At 43.9% G+C, this 26,421-nt stretch overlaps 2 protein-coding genes across 3 annotated transcripts in view; one reads left to right on the top strand and one right to left on the bottom strand.

Annotated features, from left to right (window-relative positions):
* Nucleotides 1–227: 227 nt before the first annotated feature.
* Nucleotides 228–7,834, top strand: LOC109868069 (protein prune homolog 2-like). 2 transcript variants are annotated; one of them, XM_031803117.1, is made up of 11 exons: nt 228–428; nt 1,484–1,540; nt 1,952–2,161; nt 2,741–2,905; nt 3,244–3,346; nt 4,680–4,811; nt 5,032–5,118; nt 6,443–6,541; nt 6,709–6,747; nt 7,228–7,275; nt 7,523–7,834. In XM_031803117.1, exons 2-11 carry the CDS (start codon nt 1,486–1,488, stop codon nt 7,551–7,553), a joined length of 969 nt encoding a protein of 322 aa, XP_031658977.1. In that variant the 5' UTR covers nt 228–428; nt 1,484–1,485; the 3' UTR covers nt 7,554–7,834. The 2 variants fall into 2 exon arrangements, with proteins under 2 accessions (XP_031658977.1, XP_020313071.1); XM_020457482.2 differs by having other exon boundaries at nt 233–428; nt 7,228–7,279.
* Nucleotides 7,835–8,977: 1,143 nt separating this feature from the next.
* Nucleotides 8,978–26,421, bottom strand: part of pcsk5a (proprotein convertase subtilisin/kexin type 5a) — a 35,537-nt gene continuing 18,093 nt past the window's right edge. The window contains exons 22-37 of the mRNA XM_020457638.2: nt 24,808–24,944; nt 24,397–24,597; nt 24,111–24,179; nt 23,948–23,990; nt 23,630–23,772; nt 23,244–23,444; nt 22,861–22,944; nt 22,446–22,644; nt 20,105–20,319; nt 17,540–17,782; nt 17,061–17,288; nt 16,184–16,361; nt 13,483–13,700; nt 11,299–11,399; nt 10,492–10,690; nt 8,978–10,182 (exon numbers count right to left, since the gene is read on the bottom strand). Coding sequence (XP_020313227.2) covers nt 9,740–10,182; nt 10,492–10,690; nt 11,299–11,399; nt 13,483–13,700; nt 16,184–16,361; nt 17,061–17,288; nt 17,540–17,782; nt 20,105–20,319; nt 22,446–22,644; nt 22,861–22,944; nt 23,244–23,444; nt 23,630–23,772; nt 23,948–23,990; nt 24,111–24,179; nt 24,397–24,597; nt 24,808–24,944 — 2,902 coding nt within the window. The 3' untranslated portion in view covers nt 8,978–9,739. The remainder of the gene's footprint in view (nt 10,183–10,491; nt 10,691–11,298; nt 11,400–13,482; nt 13,701–16,183; nt 16,362–17,060; nt 17,289–17,539; nt 17,783–20,104; nt 20,320–22,445; nt 22,645–22,860; nt 22,945–23,243; nt 23,445–23,629; nt 23,773–23,947; nt 23,991–24,110; nt 24,180–24,396; nt 24,598–24,807; nt 24,945–26,421) is intronic.

Below are 26,421 nucleotides of genomic sequence, written 5' to 3'. Positions count from 1 at the left end.
TGGATACTTTCCTAATGCACTGTATATTGAATGTCTTGTAAATAGTACTGGCAAGGAATTCATTGTAATTCTACTGTATTCATTAGCTTCCTTTCAACTCATTGTTTCTCTTTTAGCCCTGAGGGATAATAAAACCTCTTTCAGCTGTCCAAATTTTACACATCTCCTCTCAGTTGGCCTCAAATAATAACACTCACAGCTGCACTGCCAGAGCCAGCTGCTGCACAGAGCTGTAGAAGCAGGTGATTGGCCTTATTTGGAGCTAGCCAGGGTCATGTGACCACAAAATGGTGGAAGCTGTTAGCTTTTTCTAAGCTGAGCATCTCTACCAAGAGCCTGGGAGGAAGAGAGAAAAAGTGTGAGATACAGCTGAAATACATCCATGCTCTAAGACAGAGAAGGACAGAGATTCCTGTGCCCCAGTAGTGGTGAGTAGATGGATTTAATGTGATGAAAAATAAAGAAAAAGGAGAAGAGAGACGTATTTATTTTCTAGAGACAGGAAGAGATAATGGAGAGGGAGGGGCTGCTGTCATCAGCACTGTGGTCCTGTACTGCACTATGTATGAGGTGGCTCAGCATCCTCCCTGGAGTAAAGCAGCTGATGCCGATCTTGTTATACCTATCGTGTGCATGCACGCGTGTGTGTCTGTGTGTGTGATCAGCAGAAGCTTATGTAATTCATCATTGCTGTTCAGAAATCAGCTATTCTGATCAGCGTTTTTCTTTTTGTCGTATTTGCTAATGCAATCAGATTTGTCTTCTCCCATCTGAAAAATAAACCAGGATCATTTTAATGTGCGTGAGTGCACGTGTTGGTTGGTTTACTTACATCTGTGCCCAATCTGTGCTCGAGTAAGCGTGTGGACATTTGAGTCAGCAGATGAGAGACGGAGGAGAGAGAGAGAGAGAGAGAGAGAAGGGGCTGCTGATGCTGTAACAGCCTTACCCTCTTCCCTCCCCATCCATCTCTCCGCCTCCTGCTAGAATAGATGGATTATTCACAGCGGAGAGATCTGATGACCTTTATCCTCAACACTCCTCCCTCTCCCTCTCTCCCCCTCTGCTGTGGTCATTGAAATCATCCCGGCAGCAATGATAGAGACACAGTCCTGACAGTGTGCCTGTAGGAAATGGCTTGCATGTGACTGTGTACTGTACAATACTGCCAACTGAGTTCACTCATTTCTGTGTGTGTGTGTGTATATGAACAGACTAACACAAAACACAGTCAGGCTCTCACTGGTACGCTGTATTGAGTCCTAGATTAGGGACTGTTGTGTATGATGATTCTCCACAGCAATGTAGAGGTAACCTGTGTAACCTGTCAAAGTTAAAATTCTATTCGTTCCTTGTGGTGCGAACCGCATGCAAACACGCGCACACGCATACACACACACTTGCCTCCTGTGTTTATTGGGTCTGTATTCAGTGTGTCACTGGTCTGCTATGTGTTGTCTTAATGTCCCCCTGGGTGATGAAGGGATGGACCTGGCATCTCACAGTAAGACGACCTCCGAGGGGGCCGAGGGCAGACCAGGTGAGCCTCAAACCACCGGCAACTCCGTATGGGATGAGGGGTTGTTATGCCGTCATTACTCTGCGGCTGCCTGCAGAACTAAGCTGTCAGTTAATTAGACACACTCTCACATTCACATGCAGCACCATGATGAGGTTAGTTACTCACACAGGCATTAACTCATTCATAATACGTACACATAAGCTACTTACAGCTATATCATGTTAAGGTCCAACTGTTTTTCATCTTTAGCACAGGTTGGTAGCTTGTAAGAGGACAACTAGCCAAAATGCCATAACCCTACACTCCATGGAGAGTATGGAGAGTCAGCAAACGTTAGAAGGCTTCATACATATATATATATATATATATATATATATATATATATATAGAGCCTTCTAACATTTCCACTGACTCCTTCCCTCCCTCTAGCCCCTCCCAATTCACTGCCCCTGCAGGGTGCTCCAGGTGGCCCGTCCCAGAGGAAGAAGCTCTCCGCCCCATGTATCAGCCTCTCATTGGACCAGAGCGAGGACGACGCCCTAGAGACGCCCGACGACCTTGACATTAACGTGGACGACCTGGACACGCCCGATGATGCAGACTATCTGGACTACACCGACAATGAGCTGGACTGGGAGGGTTAGTCAGTCTAGGACCTCCATACTCAGACCGCGGTCTGGATCTGAACCCAGAATGGGGTCAATACGGACCGCGGGTCCCGACACCCACTTTTTAAATTTTTTTACTCGGTTGGGCTTCGACCCTAGTATCACATTAACACACAAAATACATGCAAAATGTGTAGAATTACAGGGAATTAGCTTTAAAATTGCAACATTTTCTCTCCGCCAACAACAGGGGAGAGAAATTGGTTGCGAGGTGGAGGTTTGTTATGTTGATAAATGACCAAATCCATCCAGACCTTTGCCACATAGGACATTTGTGTCACCGGATGTTCTCAAATAGTACTTGAGTACCCCTGGTTTAGGAGTACGTCCCAAATGGACATCTATAGTGCACTTATGTAGGGCTATTTCAAACACAGACTAATACACTAAATAAGATATTACGCCCCTTGGAAGCTGGAACTTCAATGAAAATGTTATTTCTTATACTTAATTTCTCTGTAATCATATTTCTGCTGTGTAGATTAGAAATCAATTTATAGTGCATCTGGTTTTTGTAATAGCTGTGTTTCTGCCTTTTGCCCCAAACCAGAACCCCCAACAGGGGAGAAGGAGACGTGTGAGCCGATTCCCACATGTAGCACGGAGGAGGAGCGTCAGGATGGGAATCTGTGTAGGGCAGTGGTCATCGGAGAGCAGGAACACCGCATTAACATGAAGATCATTGAGCCCTACCAGAGAGTTATCTCCCATGGAGGTACAGGACAGTTCTGGTCGTTGTTCTCCGTTTTATACCTTTATTTGATTTTATAGACCTTCTCTTGCCTCCTTTCTCTTGATGGCGTCTTCCATATAAAATATATTTTAATCTCATAGACCGTAATAGGGCTTAATTGCAGGATAATACATTAAAAGGGCTAATCAGACACACAGTGATATTTACTGATGGCAGACGACAGAGAAAAACAAACAAACAGAAAAAGGAAACAGCCAAACACCACACCACCAAGCCTCTCGACAGGGCGCTCTTATAAACTGTTGTGGTGTGGGTCATATGTGAATATTTCTTTACAAGTTTTGGGTTTCCTTCATCAGGGTACTATGGAAATGGAGTGAACGCCATCATAGTGTTTGCGGCGTGTTTCCTCCCTGACAGCGACAGTGAGGACTACCATGAAATCATGGAGCATCTCTTCCTGTGAGTTACACCTAGAATCCTCCTCATCCTCAGAGCTCCTGACTTGAATCTATTTCCTGGTCTGAACCCTACAACTTACCCCTGACAAGTACACCTTTCATTGAAAAGTTCTTGAAGGATATATTGCATGTTCTTAAGTCTGTCTGTATCCCCCCCCCCCCAAATCCCTTAACCCTGCGAGACCCATCATTGTATAAATACAATTTTTCCTAAATTGCATCCTGTACCGTTCCTAAACAAAAAAAAATAATGTCAGACACTACATAGTGCATCTTCTTAGACCCAGATGCACAGTACCAGTCAAAAGTTTGGACACACCTACTCATTCAAGTGTTTTTCTTTATTTGTACTATTTTCTACATTGTATATAATAATAGTGAAGACATCAAAACTATGAAATAACACATATGGAAACATAAAGTAACCAAAAAAGTGTTAAACAAATCAAAATATATTTTATATTTGAGATTCTTTAAAGTAGCCACCCTTTGCATTGATGACCGCTTTGCACACTTTGGCATTCTCTCAACCAGCTTCACCTGGCCACAAGACTGCTAATTAGTTCATTAATGGTTACCCAGACTATCTGCACTGACTCTATGCACACTCACAAAGACTGTATAAACACTACTTATAAACTGGGTGTTTCGAGCCCTGAATGCTGATTGGCTGACAGTATAGACCATATAGCATGGGTATGACAAAACATTTATTTTTTACTGTTTTTAATTATGTTGGTAACTAATTTATAATAGCAATAAGGAACCTTGGGGGTTTGTGATATATGGCCAATATATCACGGCTAAGGACTGTGTCCTAGCACTCCGTGTTGCTTCGTACATAAGAACAGCCCTTAGGCGTGGTATATTGGCCATATACCACACCCCCATGCTTTATTTCTTAAATACACACTCACACTACACTGACACTCTCACACAAAGCCCACACACATTCACTATATATATATATATATATATATATATATATATATATATATATATATATATATACACAGTGCCTTGCGAAAGTATTCGGCCCCCTTGAACTTTGTGCTGATCGAGTTGATCAATAAAAAAATAAAAAAATGTCAAATATATTATTTTCATAATCAGAAGCCTATTACAAGTATTTCTGAAGGGTAATATGTTGTTCTTCATTTGGATCTATGCCTGGGTCTCACAGGGTTAAACGGCGATAAGGTTCTAATCTAACCCATGTAGCGCAATCATTCACCATGATGCTCGTCTCTTTACCTTTTACCTGTACGCGTTCTAAATCATACACTCGGTTCATGATTGACGTGTACCTCCCCTACTGTATATCCTGCCTTCAGGTATGTGATCAGCACGTTGGAGCTGATGGTGGCAGAAGACTATATGATCATCTACTTGAACGGAGCCACGCCCCACAGGAGGATGCCTGGACTGGGCTGGCTCAAGAAGTGTTACCAGATGATTGACAGGAGGTCATTTGACATATGGTTGATTTATGGATGAGTTGATGGATTTTTTGTTGTTGTATGGAAAAAGTGTAAGGGGGGAGGGGGGATAGTCAGGCCCACAGGGTAATATGTGAAAGGATTTACGTGTACTTATTTCCCATGTGGTCAACTGTAATAACATCGTAGCATGCCACATCACACAAATGTACTCAATATAAGAATGTTGATGAATGTTTGGTTTCAGGCTCAGGAAGAATTTGAAATCCTTCATCATCGTCCACCCGTCCTGGTTTATACGGACCATACTAGCCCTCACTCGGCCCTTCATCAGGTAAACACACACATGAATGACTCTGTTCTAAGTAAAGAAATCTCGGAGCATATTTCATTACACAGGGATTGAAATGTAGCATACATGACTGTAATTTATTGTTGATCAGTCTCTCACATCGCTGTGGAGAATTTTTTTTGCCCACTCTTGCATGCAGAACCGCTTTGACTCAGTAACATTTGGGGGTTTTCAAGCATGAACTGCTCGTTTCAAGTCCTGCCTCAACATCTCAATTGGGATTAGGTCTGGACTTTGACGAGGCCATTCCAAAACTTCAAATTTGTTGCTTAAAAAAAAAGAGTTAATGTCGACCTGATTGTGTGTTTTGAATCATTGTCTTGCTGCATGACTTCAGCTTCAGATCACAGACGGATGGCCTGGGTCCCATTTTTTTGACATAGGTCCCATTATTGCCTGTCGGAAACCAAACACTGCATTCCACAGTAAGAACCTTATACCAATGGTCAAGCATGGTGGTGGTAGTGTGATGGTTTGGGGTTGCTTTGCCGCTTCAGGGCCTGGACGACTTGCCTTAACCTTTCTAGTGCAGGCGTTCTGCTAGCGGAACCTCTCGACAACATTCCGCTGAAAAGGCAGTGCGTGAAATTCAAAAATATTTTGTAGAAATATGTAACTTTCACACATTAACAAGTCCAGTCAAAGATAGGAGTCACAAAAAGCAGAAATATAGATAAAAATTCATCACTAACCTTTGATGATCTTCATCAGATGACACTCATAGGACATCATGTTACACAATACATGTATGTTTTGTTCGATAATGTGCATATTTATATCAAAAAATCTCAGTTTACATTGGCGCGTTACGTGCAGTAATGTTTTGATTCCAAAACATCCGGTGATTTTGCAGAAATCATTGATAAAAGATAGAAGTGTTATTCACAGAATTAAAGATAGACTTAATGCAACCGTGCTTGAAAATCCACAAACGTCGCTGAGTTAAAGCAGTTCTGCCTGGAAGAGCGGGCCATAAGTCCTCCACAGCGACCTGAGAGACTGATCAACAGCTACAGGAAGCGTGTGGTTGGAGTCATTGCAGCTAAAGGTGGCACAACCAGTCAGTGTAAGGGGGCAATTACTTTTTTCACACAGGGGCATTGGGTGTTGCATAACTTTGTTTATGAAATAAACGAAGTAAGCATGTAATTGTTGTGTTATTTGTTTACTCAGGTTCCCTTCAACAGAATAATAGGTTTTGGTTGAATACCTGATAACATTCAGTATCAAAAATATGCAAAGTAGAGAAAATTAGAAAGGGGGAAAATACTTTTTTCACAGCGATGTATATCTTGTTTTGTCACAGCACCAAGTTCAGCAATAAGATCAAGTATGTGAACAGCCTGGCTGAGCTGCAGGAACTCATCCCCATGGAACACGTCCACATCCCAGAGTGCATCATTAGGTGAGCCCAGTCCACCCCCCCACTCCCTTTCATCCTCCTCTCCCCTCCCCTCCTCGCCTTCCATTTCCCTTCCTCTCCCCCTCTTCCATATCATTCCATATCCCCTCCTCTCCTGTGACCTGTAACTGACTCTCAATTTATCTTCTGTTGTCAACTCTCATCCCCAGTCTTGACGAGGAGCTGAAGGAAGCGGCGGTGAGCTCAACGTAAGCATAGATTTTGTCCCTCATTACTATATGGCTGCAGAAACAGAAACTATGTATCCCCACTTCTGTTCTCTCTTAGCCAGACTCCCATTTATCAAATGATCCTGTTTAAGATCAGAAATGCTTTTATGTTGGATGAGAGCCTACTCCACTGCTGTGGGTTTTGCTCTGACCACTTTCATAATGCAATTATATGAAAATGTGATAAATGCACCTCGCAGCGCATTTGTCATCCACATCAACAAACCATAGATTACGATCATATGATTAATAATGGTGATATATCACGGATGGTAAATGAGACTGAGAACATGATGTAGAATTCCAATGAGAAACATACTCATTTGACCATATTTGGCTCTGCCTTCCTGACAAAAGACACATACATACCATCGATTCAATATGTAGCCCACGACATATTTACCACTGCACCGTAGATTCCCGTCTGACGTTTATTCTTTCTCTTCCTTTCTTCTGCAGAGTGAGCAGTTTCCTCCAGGGACCCGAGCCGACGCCGGGGAGACCTGAGTGAGTAAGTAAGACCACTAAAGCCACTTGTTTAAGTGCAGTCTGAAGAGAGATGGCCTTGTCTGGCTTTTTCTGTCCTTCATATAAACATTCCAACAGTGCATCCCATACGGCATCCTATTCAATATATAGCACACTACCAGGACCTGATCAAAAGTAGGGCACTATAGAGGGGAATAGGGTCCCACGTGGGATGCATACTCTAACATTAATGCCTCTCGTTTCCTTGGTGTCTTTTCCTCTGCAGAGCCGATAAAACCAACGCGAACAACTCCTAGACAAAGTGGCATTCAACAACGGTGGAAATGAATGCTCGTCTCGAATTGGAATGTCACGTTGTTTGAAAACTCATGATTGTCTTGTGTGCTGGATGCAGTAAAAACAGATGTACTGTAAGGTATATTCCTGTGTGTTTGTGCGACGTGGAGTCGACTATGAAGACTCGCCATATTCCCTGTTAGCACTCAGACGTAGATCCTATGAAGACCACTGTAAAATCCATCTACAACACCTCTGACAGACCAGAGATGAGCATGTGGGGTTTCTTAATGCTGGTCTTTGGGACCCACAGGTTGCACTGTTTTGTTTCTTCCCAGCACTAACGTACCTGGTAGCACACCATGGTCTTGATGATGAGTTGAATAATCAGGTGTGTTAGTGCTGGGTTGGAACAAAAATGTGCACTCATGCAGGTTGCCCAGGACCAGTAATAATCCCCACGATGAGACTACTGGGATACTTGACAGTAAATCCACATTACCATGATAGTTTGTGAAGGACATAAATATGATGTGGTCACTCACAGTGCAGTACACACGTCCATTCAAAGTTTTAATGTTGTACTTTGGTAATAATGCATGAGAAGCGGTGAAGCACTAATATTGTCCATCTTGGATTTAGACAAGTCATTATGTCCTTGAGACATCACATCAATGACGGTACGTCAAAATCAATCTCACATATCTATGACATGCTAAAATCCGAGTCCCCTTAGGAAACGACCAAGTAACGCGTCTCATCGATCTTTTTTTACATCTGAAAATCATTTGGATCTTGATGAGAGTGTTGGACAGATAAATCCCTAGATGTTTTCACTTTGAATCAATCTGACGAACAGTGGATGACAAGAGTAACCACGGAAATATAATGAATTATATTTGTGTGTAACTAAGTGAATGTGTGAAAACAAGCTATCATTACATTGTGAGAGCATGTCTTTTCAGATGACTGGTCCTGTGAGAGTCGAGTGTGATGTGTGTGTGTGTGTATGTGTGTGTGCGTGTGTCCTGTCAGTGTGTTTCCGTCAGACATCCTACATGTTCACCATCTAGGGCTCTTGTCTCTGCACCAAACAGGATATGACCTCAAGAGAAGGACAGAGAGAGAGAAGTGGGGGTCTCTGTGTAAAGCACAATATCGCGTACTGTGTGTGTCAGTGTGTGTGCGTGTTTCAATGCATGCTTCCTCAGATGCTCGGTGGCTCTTTGACCCAGGGCTCTTCTACATTGTTTGTAAAATGTGTTATATGATGGAACACTATATCAATAAATACAACTTTTACTCCGAGCATTGCTCCTGTGCTTTTCCCTCACGTTCCATCTATCCATCTATGCCATTGACCTTTCTACCACAACACCAGGGTCGTATTCATTAGGGCGTGCAATGAAAATGAGCATTTCTTATTGAATAAGTACAGGTTGTCCCGTTTTCTTTCTTTTGGTGCCGTACCAATGCGACACATTTGTGTCTCTATTAGTGTTATCGCATATCATTTCTTCAAATTCAATTCAACTTTATTTGAATAACAACACAATATTTGCTAATCAAAAGTCAATGACTGCAAAGTAATTATACAAAAGACAAGTGGCAAAACCATAGCTCTGAAAGTGTTAGGACTCCACTCCATCAGCGTTACAGCTGGGTTTAAATTTAAAGGCAATGTTCCCGAGTTAGCGGAGACTGCGTTCAGGGTAAACGCTGCATATGTCGGCTCAATCGGAAATTACCTTAACATTTATTTTGTGCAATCTGTAACGCTTCATCGATTCCAGACTGAATAGAGCCCGTATTAAACTTCAAAACCACCACAATTACAAAGAGGAGTAACACCAATTTGAAACCAATTTTTACGACAAATAGGATATTGTTTTACAGGCTTCATGGTTGAAGCCACACACAAAATAAACCAAAAGACACAACAAAATAAAATATACATTTCCCATAAATGTTAAAAATAACTGGTCTTTGACTAGAACATACAGTTTTGTGAATGAACAGCATTTGTTTTAAACACCCCTCAGTATGAAATAGCTATTCATTCTTGTTTTAACTGAATATCAAATGAGGATAAATAAAATGGATGCAAGCCCAGAGGGAAAGATCTAGTCAGAGAGAGAGAAAATAAAGAGGTAGAGAGAAAAAGGAAGAAATAGGTAGAACTGTAGAAAAAGTGTAAAATCACTCATCAGCGAAATGTATAGCTCTCATCATCGTACTCCAGCTCGTCGTCATTATCATTCCCTGGCTGTCCGTACCTGAACTTCCTGTAGACCGTTCCATCCTGACCCATGTACACAATGTCCTCATCTTCGTCCTCATCTTCCTCATCCTTATTCCCGTAGCGCTCAGTGAGATCCACCAACTGGGCCTCGCGGAAATGCCCGCTGGAACTGGCGTGCCCGGCGGATGTGGTATTATGATGCCCGCCACCCAGCTTCTCGTAGCCACGGGGGGCCGTGATGGGGTCGGGGAGGGAGGGGCTCTTGGAGCGGGAGCGTCGGATGAGGAAGACAATGGTACCAAGGCCCAGCAGCAGTAGGATGGAGGTGATGATGAAGAGTGCCATGTTCCCGGCTGACTCCTCTTCATCATTGCGGAAGGCCAGGTTAGTGCTGAGGACGCACTCCCCTGTAGACCGGAGAGAAAGACAACAGACATGTGATCGGGTGGGTGAATACATGAACATGATACCTGTTACTATAAACTCATTCCAGACCTGGGTTTAAATAAAATCATTCAAATCCTTTTAGTGTTTGCTTTAACCATGGCTGGATTGCCAGATGGGTGAGGTTTGGACTTTTCTATCTGTTTGACAGAACCAGGTAAGTTCAATCAAGCACAGCTAAAGTACGTTGAATGTTATAGTATTTGAACTCTGGTCTGCTTCATTCTAAGGGGTATGCTGGTCTGTATATTGGAACAGAGCCCTGAGCCCACCTCTTGTCTCAGTGCAGTTGCAGCATTCTTGCTGCTGCTGCTGCTGCGCTTCGGAATCTCCCTCTACTAGCATGTCGTTCTGACAGCAGAGCAGACAGCGTCCCCCGGCTGTGAGGATGGCATGGGCAGGACAAATGGTGCAGTTGTATGGACCAGGTCCGCGACAGTCCAGACAGGAACCGTCACAGTCCTCACAATCCTGGCCAGAAGATCACAAGTGGACAGGCTGTCACACAAACAGGGTGAATCTCAAAAGTATTTTCCTTGATCCCTCGACAAAAGAAACAGGGGGTGAGTCTCAATTCTCTATCCTTTTGTCCTCTCTCCCTGACTCCTCCTCCTCAGAATATTTATCCCCTTGGACCTTCTCCAATGTGTTTTGAGAAGGAGTCAAGGAGAGAAGACGTGAGGAATCAGCACACAGGCCCCACCTCTAACTCCTATCCCTGCTACATGCTATAATGCACATGTGCAGATGTGAAAGGACAAGGTAAGTTTAAGTCAAGGGTGTAGAGCACGGGTCCTTGAGAGCCACAAACCTGCCTTTTAACTAGGGGCACATTTCTACCCGGTAACGAGGTACCGTTCTCCAGCCAAACAACACTAACAACTATCGATCAAACACGTTTAGGTTAAATCAGTCATTTAACACTGCACTCATTTCTGTATTGACATCAGGACGTGTGTAACTTTATTTGTGACTCATTGACATCAGGGAGTGTGTCAAGCCTGACATGTGTGACTAACATGAAGCACATTATACAGTACAGAGATGGTGAGTGGTGAGTAATGGGTAATCGTGGTTACCTGTAGCACGGGGTATTGACCCATGTTGCAGTGGGACTCACACATTCCGTCTGTCAGCGTGTAGCCCATGTGACACAAGTCACACGCCTGAGATCCTTTTCCTGGAAATATGGGACAATTACATTGTTGGGCACTTGGACTGTAGCGTAGTTGGCATGACATTCCAGTGCATTGTTTTTTTTTCTGTTGGATTTAGTTAGTCAATTTAAAGACACAACTCAGCTAACAGATAACATTCTGAGAACCATATGTTTCTTAGAGGTTGGTGAGAGTGTGGTTGTCCTATGGTTATTTTGCATACAACCTTTCTCTGTCAACTTTCTGGGAATGATACAGGATAGATGCTTGGCTTCTCAACACGTTTGACAAAAACGTGACAAAACCAAAAATGTTCTTGGTATTTCATTACTTTAACAGATTTTTCTTAAAAAGTTCAAACGCGGTTACGTTTCATTTCAATTTTGGTCATGTTCTAAGAACATTCTCCCAATGGTTTGACACTAGGGAATGTTGTCAAATAGTTCAGAGAATGTTCATTCTCCTGAGGGAATTTCAATCTTTCTGGATAACGTTTTCTACAGGTTTCCTCATGGTTCTATTTAAAGCCATGTTCTCAGAACATTCAGAGATTATTAAAAAACAACTTTCTTCTGCGGGAATTTCCAGTCGGGCCACACAAATCAGTATTCAACGTCCATCCATGTCTGAAGATGTCGGGGAATGACGTGGAAACCGGCCACTAGGGGCATTAGTGAACTCTGTCACTTTCAAGTAGATTATGGTTTTGCTAGGGCATTGTGGGTGGGGATGGCAGATGAGTGTACCCAAAGGTTGCATGTTCGAATCCTGCGATAGAAAGTTGTTTTTGAGATGTGTTTTAAGCCTATCCCAAACCTTAACCATTCAGAATGAATGCCTAACCTTAAGATTTTGGCGTAAATACCTAAACTTAACCATAACCTTAAAACATTTGGAGTTAATGCCTAAGCATCTGTCTCTGGTGCCAAAGATTGCGTGTTTGAAACCAGTGATACAAAGTTGTTTTAATTTTTGGTTTTAGCCTATCCCAAACCTTAACCCTTACCTTAACCATTCAGAGTTAATGTCTAAACGTAACCTTAAAAACACTGAGAAATGTGAAGTTTGGAACAACTTCAAAATGTGAAGAATGTGAACTCGGAGACTGTGAGAGCTGGTTGGGAATTTCAGTACTTTAGCATAATGTTTTCTGCAGGTTTCCTCGTGGTTCTAGTTAAAGTCATGTTCCCAGAACATTAAGAAAACTTTCCATTAAAAAAACACAAGAAAACATTAGTAAGATTCAAAGAACACTTTAAGAATCATCAACCAAATTCGTAAGGAGCGAATAGGCTAAATTTAACAGCTTTGAAAGAGTAATAAAAAAATTCTACTGACTAATTCCATGGATACAGAACAGAAGATCAAAAGTTAGAATTTCACTGACACTGTGCCACAGTGAAAAAATAAATGTGTTTGCATGATTAATGCCTAAGCAAACACATGTTCATGTGTCCCACCTGTGCTTGGAGGTTAAAACAATTAACCCAAAGTAAGCTAACAGTGTTATTGAAACGTTCTCAGAACGTAATTTAAATACCTTAAAATCACCTATAATTTCCATTCTCAGAACATTAAAAAAACATCCCAGGAAAGGTGTTGGGATCGATAGTGAAACATTCTCAGAACCCCCCTGCAACCTAAAAATGTACGTTCCCAAAACAGGGAAAAATGTTCACTTCCGTTCTCAGAACGTTTTGTTTTACCGGTCAGGAAACTTATGGCTTTGTTCCCAGAACCAATGGGAAACGAAAAACATACGTTCCCACAACTTCTAAGGAATCAGATGTGCTAACTGGGAAATCTGTCTCGTCGTTCTCTGTTTTAGGAATAGGTCGATATTCAATCACTTGTGAATGCCAAAAACAGATCGATGTACTTTTCCCAGACCAGATTAAGGCTAATTCTGGACTAAAATGCATACTCAATGAAAAATCTCCATAGAAAGTACCTTTCAGTCCTGGAATAGGCTTAATCTGGGTCCAGGTCCGGGAAACAGCCCCTTCATGATTATGGTAACAAGTATTGACTGGGTTTTAAAGTATCTTGTGATCCAACTGTGAAAAAATGAGACAGACAGACACACACGTCTCTTGTCCTCCCTACCTGAGCAGGTTCTGCAGCTGGAGTGACAGGGCTCACAGGTGTGGTGCTGGCTGTCCTGATAGTGGCCCTGGGGACAGCTGGAGTGACAGTGTCCCTGTTTCCTCAGGTAGAGCAGTCCATCTGCACAGTTCAGACAGCCATCAGCCCTGCCCCCGGAACACTCACCGCAGCTTGGGTCACACCTCTCACACGTCCTCGAGGTCATGTTTCCATAGTGACTGCGAGACAGTGCAAGTCAGACAGGGACACCCATCATTGATGGTGGGATGTGTGGATGTTTAGAAGGGCTTTGTGTGTGTGTGTGGGACTGTCTATTTATTGGTGTGTGTGTGTGTGTGTGTATATGTGGATGTGTGTCACTGTTTCTAGGTGTCTGTGTGGGAGATGTGTGTTTTTTTAAGACAATCATGGTACCAATATTTGCTTCTAATACGCCAGATGTATGTCCTTCAACCGATTATTTTAAAATCCCACACAGTAGAAGTTACAGGCTAATTTAGTTGCTAATGGCAGCCTGCAGTACACTGGTCCGACTTCAATTGGAGTTACTCAATGAGAAATGGCAGCACTGAGCTAGCCTGCAAGGTTACTTCCTGGAGTAGCTCAAACTGTGCATGTTATGTCTCCATAGGACACCATCTTAACTGACATAAGGAAAGTATTCAGACCCCTTTGTCCACATTTTGTTACATTACAGCCTTATTCTAAAATGTATTAAATAAATGTTTCCCCTCATCAATCTACACACAATATACCATAATGACAAAGCGAAAACAAGTTTAGATTTTTTCCAAATGTATTAAAATTAAAAACAAATACTCAAGCTCAGGAGCATCCTGTTTCCATTGATCATCCTTGAGATGTTTCTACAATTTGATTGGAGTCCACCTGTGGTAAATTCAATTGATTGGCACACATCTGTCTATATAAGTTCCGACAGTTGACAGTTCATATCAGAGCTAAAAACCTAAGCCATGAGAGACAGGATTGTGTCGAGGCACAGATCTAAGGAAGGGTACCAAAACATTTCTGCAGCATTGAAGGTCCTGAAGAACACAGTGGCCTCCATCATTCATAAATGGAAGAAGTTTGGAACCACCAAAACTCTTCCTAGAGCTGGCCGCACGGCCACACTGAGTAATCGAGGGAGAAGGGCCTTGGTCAGGGAGGTGACCAAGAACCCGATGGTCACTCTGACAGAGCTACAGAGTTCCTCTGTGGAGATGGGAGAACCTTCCAGGACAACCATCTCTGCAGCTCTCCACCAATAAGGCCTTGATGGTAGAGTGACCAGACGGAAGCCACTCCTCAGTAAAAGACCAATGACAGCCTGTTTGGAGTTTTCCAAAAGGCACCTAAAGGACTCAGACCTTGAGAAACAAGATTCTCTGGTCTGATGAAACCAGGATTGAACTCTTTGGCCTGAATGCCAAGCATCACGTCTGGAGAAAACCTGGCATCATCCCTACGGTGAAGCATGGTGGAGGAAGCATCATGCTGTGGGGATGTTTTTCAACAGCAGGGACTGGGAGACTAGTCAGGATCGAGGGAAAGATGAACGGAACAAAGTACAGAGAGAACCTTGATAAAAATCTGCTCCAGAGTGCTCAGGACCTCAGACTGGGGGCAAAGACCACGACCGCAAGCACACAGCCAAGACAACACAGGAGTGGCTTCGGGACAAGTCTCTGAATGTCCTTGAGTGACCCAGACAGAGCCCAAACTTGAAACCGATCTAACATTTCTGGAGAGATCCGGAAAATAGCTGTGCAGTGAAACTCCCCATCCAACCTGACAAGAGCTTGAGACGATCTGCAGAGAAGAATGGGAGAAACTCCCCAAATACAGATTTTAGCGTCACACCCAAGAAGACTCGAGGCTGTAATCGCTGCCAAAGGTGCTTCAACAAAGTACTGAGTGAAGGGTCTGAATACATATGTAAATGTGATATTTCAGTTTTATATTTTTAAAACATTTTCTAAAAACCTGTTTTTGCTTTGTCATTATAAGGTGTTGTGTGTAAATTGATGAGTGAAAAAAACTATTTAATCCATTTTAGAATAAGGCTGTATGTAACGTAACAAAATGTGGAAAACGTCAAAGGGTTTGAATACTTTGTGAATGCACTGTCAGTGGTGTGTCCCAATGCTTGTAGGTGTGTGTTTGGGAAACGTCACAGCAAGAAATATGAGTTTTTACCATTTGTGTGCCTTTTGTAGCCTCTTTGAGATATTTAAACTGGGCATCAATTGAACAGTACATTACATGTAACCGTCTCAATCACTCCTGCTCAAATACTATCTGGTCTACTTAGAATTTATCAGGCCATATGAAAGGCCATTTCAATCTCAGTCGTGAGCTCCATTGTTATTCAATGGACTGTACCTGTTGTCTGAGGTCTCAACACAGCACAGAAGACACGAGTGCGAGTGAAACAACACAATATGATGGATGGTCTGCCCAGACTCCATTGGTCTGACGGAGCATGGTGATGCAACACTAAAATGTTGTGTTTGTGAGTTGCTGTACATGAGCCACATATACTGGAGTTAATGTTAACTGTTCATAAATTATAGAACTGTCATAAATAATATAAGTTGTTTTGGATCAAATAAAAATGGATCAAATAACTAAGCAACCATATCATAACATTATCTTCCAAAGTCAAAGTGACAACTAAATAACAACACTATAATTTAACCTTGGTTGGCAGGTGTCCACACACTCCTTGCCCTCTCTGAATAGGTGGTCCTTGCAACTGAGACACTCGTGGCTGTGTCTGCCCATGCAGGTGAGGCAGGCTGGGTGGCAGCCTTCACATCTCTGGCTTGACTCATCTTGGTAGAACCCAGTAGGACAGAATTCCATACAGGTACCATCTACACACACACACACACACACACACACACACACACACACACACACACACACACACACACACACACACACACACACACACACACACACACACACACACACACACACACACACACACACACACACAATGAAATGGTGGCTCAGGCAAAATTAACAATTTCCGATCATGACGGCTGGCATGGAAAAGTGTCTGTTTGTTAAATTTGCTACTGGAATTAAACATCTAAAGCAGAGGTGTCAAACACAGGTCTAATCTGTCCGGCAGGGGTTTGAGCAAAAAATAGGGGGAGGGGGGGGGGGGAACTAAGTCAATATACTTTAAAAAGACTAAAACCAAATCGAAACTGTGTAGAAATGATAATGGACCTATATTCAAACAGTTTCTTGACTGTCCAGCATGCTAATAATTACTAGACAGCCGGGGGAGCATTAAAAATTCGAAGTACGATGGATAGAAGACAATTTTTTTGCCAATTTTGACGGCAAGGAAATATAACACATTATCACTGTCGCCCTCCGGACCCCAATGAAAACCGAATGCGGCCACCACGACAAAATGAGTTTGTCACCCCTGTTCTAAACCAAAAACAACTTTCAGTGACTGTTTTTTCCTCTTCTCTTCTATTCTTAGCATGGTCTTATCCACAGCTAGCGTAACACTGTATGATCAAGGGTTGAGGAATGAGAATGACTCCACTCACTCAGTATAAAATGGTTCTGGTTGCAGCTCAGACAGTGGCTCTTGCCCGGCCCGTTGCACTGCTGGCAGTACTTGTGGCATGGGTGGCATTCTCCAGTGTAGTGGCGGGGGGTGCACCTGTTAACCAGGGGGTCACACTGCCCGTGGGCGTCCAGTCTCTGGCCCTCTCTGCAGCTGGAGCAGGAGCCAGCGTGGGGCCCCGAGCACGTAAGACAGGAGCCATCACAGTCTGGAAAAAGTTGACACAGAGAAACGAGATATCACACAGAAACCAGATACGTCACAGCACTGGGTTGCATGGAATCTAGATGACCCAGTCAAGAGTCTAGATGACCTATAGTACACTGGAGAAGTGCATACTTTTCCCCTTATGGTTGGCTTTCTTTATTTGGTGGGTCACATTAAACTTTCAAAGGGTTTCAGGGGATCTCAGTCCTAAAATGCTTGGGAACCACTGTGTCAAGATCCAAGCCTCCTCACCTTTGCACTGTCCAGTCCTGCTGTCCCTGTAGGTGTGGGATGGGCAGTTTGGCAGACAGGCTCCGTTGTGCAGGGTGGCCTCTGGGTCTGCACAAGAGTCACAGTCGTCCCCATCCGGACCGTCACACTGGGCACAGTCAGGGTGACAGCGGACACACACGCCCTGCTCAGAGTCCTGGAAGAACCTCTCGGGACAGTCCGTCACACAGCGGCCCTCGTAGAGGAAGTGGTACTCTTCACAGCCTGGGAAGGAGGTGAGGGAGGGAGGAATGAAGAGAGGGAGAGAGAGAAATGAGGGAGAGAGAGAAAGGAGACTGATGGATTAAGATAGGGAATTTCTTGTTCCCTGTCTGGCTACCTATTGATTTTTATATTTATTTCTCTCTCTTTGCCCTTTATCTGGATAACGTATGTGAACAGAGAGGTATATTTTCTGGGTGATTTAAATATTGACTGGCTTTCATCAAGCTGCTTCAAACTGTAACTGGTGTCTGCAACCTGGTCCAGGTTATCAGTCAACCTACCAGGGTAGTTACAAACAGCACCGGAATTAAATCATCAACATATATTGATCACATCTTTACTAATGCTGTAGAAATGTGCTTTAAAGCAGTATCCAAATCCATTGGATGTAGTGATCACAATATAGTAGCCATATCTAGGAAAACCACAGTTCCAAAAGCTGGATATAGTGTATAAGAGGTCATAGAAGACGTTTTGTAGTGATACCTATGTTGTTGATGGTGTGTAATCCGGAGCAACCAGACGCTGCACTTGACACATTTATGAAATTGCTTATTGAAGTTACTAATAAGCATGCACCCATGAAGAAAATGGCTAAAAACCTTTAAATCCCCTTGGATTGATGAGGAATTGAAAAATGTTATGGTTGAGAGGGATGAAGCAAAAGGAATGGCAAATAAGTCTGGCTGCACAACCGATTGGCAAACGTACTGCAAATTGAGAAGTCCTGTGACTAAACTGAATAAAAAGAAGAAACTATACTATGAAACAAAGATACATGATATAAAGAATGATAGTAAAAAGCTTTGGAGCACCTTAAATTAAATTTGGGGCAAAAAGGCAAACTCAACTCCATTTCATCATTCAGGCATTTACTTTATTTTTTTATTTTTTTATTGGCAAGATTAGCAAAATTAGGCATTGGCATGCCAGCAAAAAACGCTGCCACTATAACTGATCAAATTATGAAAGAAAAGCATTTAAAATTCTGCAAAGTGAGTGTGTAAGTGGTGAAAAAAATTTCAGCACGCTTATAGGGAAAGACATTTAGAAGCACGGCATTTACACAAATTACTGATGATTGGCTGAGAGAAATTGAAGATAAAAAGATTGTAGGAGCCGTTTTTGTTACGGCTTTACACCCCCTGCTATATTGTGGATAAAGAGTTACCGGTCTAACAGAACACAGAGGGTGTTCTTGAATGGAAGCCTCTCCAACATAATCCAGGTAGAATCAGGAATTCCCCAGGGCAGCTGTCTAGGCCCCTTACTTTTTTCAATCTTTACTGATGACATGCCACTGGCCTTGAGTAAAGCCAGTGTGTCTATGTATGCGGACGACAACACTATACACATCAGCTACTGCAGTGAGTGAAATCACTGCAACCCTTATCAAAGAGCTGCAGTTCGTTCCAGAATGGGTGGCAAGGAATACATATTTAAAAAACTAAAAGCATTGTATTTGAGACAAATCATTCACTAAACCCTAAACCTCAACTAAATCTTGTAATAAATAACGTGGAAATTTAGCAATTTCAGGTGACTAAAGTGCTTGGAGAAACCCTAGATTGTAAACTGTCATGGTCAAGTCTGTCCTTTTCAACAACACTATCAACAAGGCAGGTCCTACGGGCTCTAGTTTTGTCACACCTGGTGTGCTGTTCAGTCGTGTGTTCAGGTGCCACAAAGAGGGACTGGCTCAGAACAGGGCAGCAGGACTGCCCCTTAAATGTACACAGAGAGCTAATATTAACAACATGCATGTAAATATGCATGTAAGTGGAGGAGAGACTGACTTCATCACTACTTGTTTTCTTGTTAGAAGTGTTGACATGCTGAATGCACCGAGCTGTCTAAACTACTAGCACACAGCTCAGACACCCCATGAGTACCCCACAAAGACATATGCCACCAGAGCAGAACAGAACAGTCCAGAACAGATTATGGGAGGCACACATTACTACATAGTGCCATGGCTACATGGAACTCTATCCCACAAGCAGTAGAATCCATTTTTTTTTAAACATATCGAAATATACACCTTATGGAACGGCGGAGACTGTGAAGAGACACACATACACATGATAAGACGCCCTTTACACCCACATACACATAGACTGTAGATATGTGATAGTAGAGTAGTTGCCTGAGGGAACACACTTTATATGTTGTGAAAAGTGTCACGAAATGCAATGTCATGTCATATTGAAATGGTACATAACTGCCTTAATGTTGCTGGACACCAGGAAGAGTAGACCTGTAATTGGGATCCTTAATAAATGACAAATATGCCATCACTACTCTCGTCTGTGTGTGTCTCACCTGTGCACTCTCTGTTGGGGCTACATTCCTGGCAGGCTGTGGGACAGTGCTGACACTCCCCGTCTCTGAGCGTGTGTGCAGGGGGGCAGGCCTCCACACACTGGTGTTGGTACAGAAGGAAGGGCTCCACACAGCTCAGACAGTAGGTGGCATTTTTCTCACAGGAGGCACAGCCTGTCGCACAGCCGCGACACACCTGGCCCGCTGCATACCCACTAAAAGTACACAGTGGGAGAGCACAGCAGAGAGGACGTTAAGTTGCACACTGGGGTTCCCGGGATCATTCTCTACCCTTCTCCCCAAAAGTGTGCACTCGTTCACTCCCTCTCGTGGACTGGTGGTAGAAGTATGGTGTAAATTGCCTAGACCAATCCAAAGCTTCTAAATCCACAAGGGGGAGTGAGCAATTGGAGTCAATCCACGACATTGTGATGGAGAAGAGCATCTCTGGGAAAGCTGTCATGACAACTGAGAGGGTTTGAGTAGGTACAGTAGAGTTCAGCAGGCACTACAGTTCTGTCAAATGAAAGGTATATACGCCATTTAGATAAAGAGGTGAATACATAACCATGTCATACAATATATCATCATTTTCCACAGCAATGATGTGTGGGGAGAGGAGCAATGAATCATGATCAAAATGGTGTATGAGCCCTGGGTTGGAACAGAAACCTGCAGACCCTGGGAGTTTCTAGGAGCAGGATTAAACATGGAAAAAAAATGTTACATTACAGCCTTATTCTAAAATCAATCTACACATAATACCCCATAATGACAATGTGAAAACAGGTTTTTAGAAATGTTTGTCAAATGAAAAAAATAAAAAATAAAGTATTCAGACTTGAAATTGAGCTCAGGTATATCCTGTTTCCATTGATCATCCTTGAAATGTTTCTACAACTTGGTTGGAGTAAACCTGTGGTAAATTCAATTGATTGGCAGACATCTGTCAATAGGGGTTGAAGAAATTGTCTGTAGAGCTCCGAGACAGGATTGTGTCGAGGCACAGATCTGGGGAAGTGTACCAAAACATTTCTGCAGCATTGAAGGTCCCCAAGTAAACAGTGGCCTCCATCATTCTTAAATGGAAGAAGTTTGGAACCACCAAGACTCTACCTACAGCTGGCCGCTCGGACAAACTGAGCAATCTGGGGAGAAGGGTCTTGGTCAGGGAAGTGACCAAGAACCTGATGGTCACTGACAGAGCGCCAGAGTTCCTCTGTGCAGAAGGACAACCATCTCTGCAGCACTCCACCAATCAGGCCTTTATGGTAGAGTGGCTAGACGGAAGCCACTCCTCAGTAAAAGGCACATGACAGCCCGCTTGGAGTTTGCAAAAAGGCACCTAAAGGACTCTCAGACCATAAGAACCAAGATTGAACTCTTTGGTCAGGTCAGGAGGAAACCTGGCACCATCCCTACGGTTTTCATGTTCTTTCTTCAAGAGGGGTGTTATAGTGCACCGGGCGACGCAAAATGAACTCGCCCATTGTCAGACTCTGGTTACCAGTCCGTATACACGCTCGGCTGCCTGGAACGGCTGCCTAGTTGAACAGCTAGGTATCCAAGTCGTGCAGTACTTGCATGATCATTGAGAAGCAAAATAGCAGTTAGTAGGGCCTCTGCATGGTTAAGACACAGATCGTTCTTTTTGGGCCCCAAACACAAAGCTCAAGCAGGAAGTTGCATGCCGCTGTCTAGACAGCATATCAAACACCAGCAAGACACAGACACGAAGTCTAAGCAGCGATATAAATGTTCATTTTTCATCATCATTGCACGCATTGGCTAAGCAGGAGGCAGACAGGCAGTCTAAGTAGCAGTGCTCTTTTTCAGGAACTCTGTCTGGTGGCTACGATATGGCAGCAACTATAAAGATGACCCTACACCCTCACACAAAACACTGATTGGTTTTGCGCCAATGCAACGTGTAGGGACTGTATGCTGCTTGTGCAACTGCAATACCCGTCACAGCGGACAGGATGAGGTTGTATAGCCTTCATAATATGTATGTTTGGGAACGTTTGTTCATCTCGCTGCAGGGTTATTGTTTCCGCTGTTCAGAAATACAAGGCAGAGACATAGGCTACGTCATCACGGTTCAGAAGAGTAAAGAGAGAAACATGAAGGGAGTGTGAGCAGTAGTTACATAGTAAAATAACGCAGGCACAGAAACGTGACCCAGTTTCCCGGAAGGGCGGGAACGAGGGCAAAAGCTCCGTACTCGCAGCCACAGACTACATAAAAATGCTATCCACGAGTTCATCTGACTAAGTAGATCAAGGGCCTCTTTGCCTAAATCCCGAGCTATCACCTTTACCATACTCATATGAACTCTGACCTCTGGCATTGACGAACACACTGTCCGTCTTGCAGGTAGAGCGGGGCCTTGCGTACCACCTGACAGCGGGTGCAGCGATGCTCGTCCACACACTGCACACACCCCCGAGGACACGGCTCACACACACCGCTCAGCCGGCCGGCGAACGAGCTCGCTGGGCACTTCAACACACACACCTGCTCTGCTGACAGGAACCGCCCTGGGAAGAGCACAGGAAGGATATGGTCAGAATACAAACAGAAGCACACGCAAGCACGCACACTGTCACGGTCTGCAATCAGGACCAGAACTGAACCAGTGGGATGTGCTTATCTTTCTCTTTTTCGCAGGGTTTAAGGCGACCTCACTGGAAACAGACGAGCACACACTACACACATTCTGACAAATTGACAGGCAGAAATATCGTCAGGCAGACCTTTCGCACAGGTTTTACACTGGCTCTTCTCCTCTCCTGAACACGAGTCACAGGAGGCATGGCAGGCCTCACACTCTCCTTCACCTGCAGGGAAGAACACGAGAAAACACCAAACAAGTCAATATCATACAGTACCAGGGGATTTATTCTCATAATAATCATAGCCTACAACTAAAGTTGTTGGGATTAAAAAGTTACATTTTCGAAATGGCTTTCCTGCAGCAAGGTGCAATGTTAATGTAACAAACTCCCTCACAGGGTAAAGTGAAGTGCCAAGGTCATTAGCAATCGTCTAACAATAACTTGTGTAATGAAATACATTTCTGAAGTACGCCCTAACAGTGTGGTAACATTTTTCGGTAAATTGATCCTTTAAATCTCACCAGTGAGGAAGGTCTTAACAGGGCAGGAATCCTGTTTAGAGACACACTCCCCCTCTTCCCCGCTCTTCCCCTCCTCACACGACACACAGTCGTCACTGTCGGGACCGCTGCATGTCACACAGTCAGAGTGACACTCTTCACACTCCTGGGTGTCTTCGTCTCCGTAGAAACCGTCCGGACACTCCGGCACACACTTCCCCTCTGGGTGGAACAGAGCACACTTTAAAACACAAGAACACACACACGCAAGCACACACACAAACGAGCACACACTCAAAACCCCAACTCACACACACTTCCCCTCTGGGTGGAACAGAGCAAAAAACATGTCAAGAACACACGCAAGCACACACACACACACACAGTTACACCGACCAAACCCTTACCTGATAAGAAGAGGTCGGTTTCACACCAGTAGCACTCATGTTCGTCACAGCTGACGCACTTTTCATCACACGGCACACAGGTCATCTCCTCCTCTACGCTGAATGTCTTCGCTGGGCAGTTCTTGTAGCAGCCATCTTGGAATCTAAACTCAATGCAAGAAGTTGGTTTGTGTCGTCTTCCTCCCCTGTCACCCTTTCATTTACATATCACACACGGAGATATTGACAATTGAGGTGATATTCCATAAATTAAGGGGGGGGGGGGGGGGGGGGGTTCGTTAAGATTAAAACAAGATTTTTATTCCTTGCTCTGCTTACTTGTAAAAGCCGTCAGTGCAGGATAGGCAATGCCTGGGGTTATCTGAGGAATAGAGAAAAACTACACTCAGACATCTTCTCATCCTATTCCTTTCCCTGTGGCCCTCGCCAACCGTGTTCAAACTGTTAGATAGATAGGGTTCACATGGGTAGACTAACTTACACAGTACACACTTCTTACAGCCTTCCTCACAGGCCATACAGTCATCATACTCTGGATCCTCCACCTCACCTGTAGAGGGAGAGAGGGGCAGAGACAGAAAGACAGACAGATAGAGGGGAGCCAGACAAAGAGAGCGAGAGAGAGTGAGTCAGAGAGAGAGATGGGGGGGGGGGGAATTACAATTCTCTATGGAGACAGAAATACTTCAAAGACTTTTCTTCTTCATGTTCATACCTGTAGCGGCAGATATTACATAAGAACACAACATTCTGGCTATATCTGTCACCTTCTCCACACTCCAGTCGGGTGCAGACTCCATCAGTGGTGTAGTAGGAGGAGTTACAGCGCAGGCAGTGTGTGGCGGAGGAGCAGAGGTTGCAGTTGTCGGGGCAGGCCTCGCAGCTCTTCTCCTGGGTATGGTAATGTCCTTCTGGACAAGCGTCGACACAACCCCCCTTGTACAAGTAGCGGTCCATGTTGAATTTATCTGAGGGAAACGCATATGGATGGCAGGCAGGCAGACAGACGCACAATCATTACACACACACACACACACACACACAACACACTATTAGTCTATTACCGTAAAATATAGTTTTTTTAGTGGTATAAAGTGCAATGTGTTTGTTGTCCCAGAGCCAGAGCACATGTCCACTGGACTGTGTCAGTTAGAATGACAGGTGTCCCTTCCCCTCACCGGTGTCACAGCTGGTGCAGTTGGCAGGCCCTCCATCCAGGCACGTGGCACAGGTGTGGTCACACAGGTGGCACTGGCCACCTGACTGGTACTTCCCCCGGGCACACTGAGCCACACAGCAACCCTGATCCAGAGACCTGAGACAATGAGGCAACAGCACCTAACTATTAAACTACATGTGCTTCCGGTGGAGCATGCTAGCGGTACTTGTACACTTCCAGTCATTGCGCTGTCGCCAGTAAGCATTGGCTCGCAAAACTACCTCCAACTTGCTTCAAACTGCACGCAGAGACATAAAAATGGTATCCACCACGAGTCCATCTGACTTTGAATAAGTAGAAAAACTGCTTAATGGCCAGATTCTTGCACTATCGATTAAAAAAAAGTGCAATCTGGAACTTTCATTGCCTGTAAAAAGTGCTGGCTCTTTTTTTTTGTTGCCTCTAGGCTAATTCTGTTTTTGAATTGCCTTGTGTTACCAAAAGGGAATGTACAGTTACCAGAATGCACCTTTTATATGTAAAAATAAGTGTCTCAGACAGGATGACACAGGAAGAGAGCATTTTATATCCAAGGTTGAACTGTACAGTATGTCACCTGAATCAACCTCTTTGTTATGACATCTGCTCCAGTATATCTATATATTTCTCAGACTATAGACACATCTAGAGGGGCCACAGATGATACCACTGATGATACAATCCTAACCATAGATTAAAGGGATACTTTGGGATTTGGCAACGAAGCCCTTTATCAACTATGGCCCCTCTTGGTTATTCTATGGTGAAGAGTATCAGCTGTGAACCTTCTAGGTGAGTCAATGGTTAGGAATGTATCAACTATAGGCCTCTAGGTAAGACTATGGTGAGGACTGTCTCAACTATTGCCCCTCTAGGTGAGTCGATACCATTTTTATGTCTGTGTCCAGCATGAAGGAAGTCAAGAGGTAGTTTTGTGAGCCATTGCTAACTAGCGTTAGCGTAATGGCAATGACTGGAAGTCTATTGGTATCTGCTAGCATGATACCTCTAACTTCCTTCATACTGGACGCAGTGACATAAAAATGGCATCCACGAGTTAATCTACTGTAACTGTGGGGATGTATATAGAGGGAGTCATTGCCAAAATCCCAAAGTTTCCCTCTAAAGACATGAAGCGGTAGAGGAGATGCCATTCATTTTCAATGCAGCTAGATGGGGGCGGACTTCTATCCAGGCGGAGCGATCGGCGGTGCTCATGCATGTGAAAGCCACTCAGCCAAGGCGGAGAAAATAAGAATCTGCTCCATTTTTGGGAAATCTGCTCCGCCCCATCTCTTCCTGTATGGAAATCTCTTTACCTTTGAGGGGTCACAGCTGTTATAGTCCTCACCAGACTCACCTAGAGGGGCCATAGTTGATCCAGTCCTCACCATGGCCTTACATAGACACCATAGACGTACCTAGAAGGCTCACAGCTGACATAGTCCTCCCCATAGACTTACCTAGAGGGGCCATAGTTGATACAGTCCTCCCCATAGACTTACCTAGAGGGGCCATAGTTGATCCAGTCATCGCCATGGCCTTACATAGACACCATAGACTTACCTAGAAGGCTCACAGCTGATATAGTCCT

This window comes from Oncorhynchus kisutch, linkage group LG23 (assembly GCF_002021735.2).
Source record: "Oncorhynchus kisutch isolate 150728-3 linkage group LG23, Okis_V2, whole genome shotgun sequence".
Lineage (NCBI taxonomy): Eukaryota > Metazoa > Chordata > Actinopteri > Salmoniformes > Salmonidae > Oncorhynchus > Oncorhynchus kisutch.
This window is presented reverse-complemented; position numbering and strand designations above follow the sequence as displayed.

What these genes read in the sequence shown, in the direction of transcription:
- LOC109868069 (XM_031803117.1), top strand. Translation starts at nt 1,486, where the DNA reads ATGGACCTGGCATCTCACAGTAAGACGACCTCCGAGGGGGCCGAGGGC. An exon ending in CTCACTCGGCCCTTCATCAG is followed by an intron (nt 5,119 to 6,442) that starts GTAAACACACAC and finishes GTTTTGTCACAG; the next exon opens with CACCAAGTTCAGCAATAAGA. An exon ending in GAAGCGGCGGTGAGCTCAAC is followed by an intron (nt 6,748 to 7,227) that starts GTAAGCATAGAT and finishes TTTCTTCTGCAG; the next exon opens with AGTGAGCAGTTTCCTCCAGG.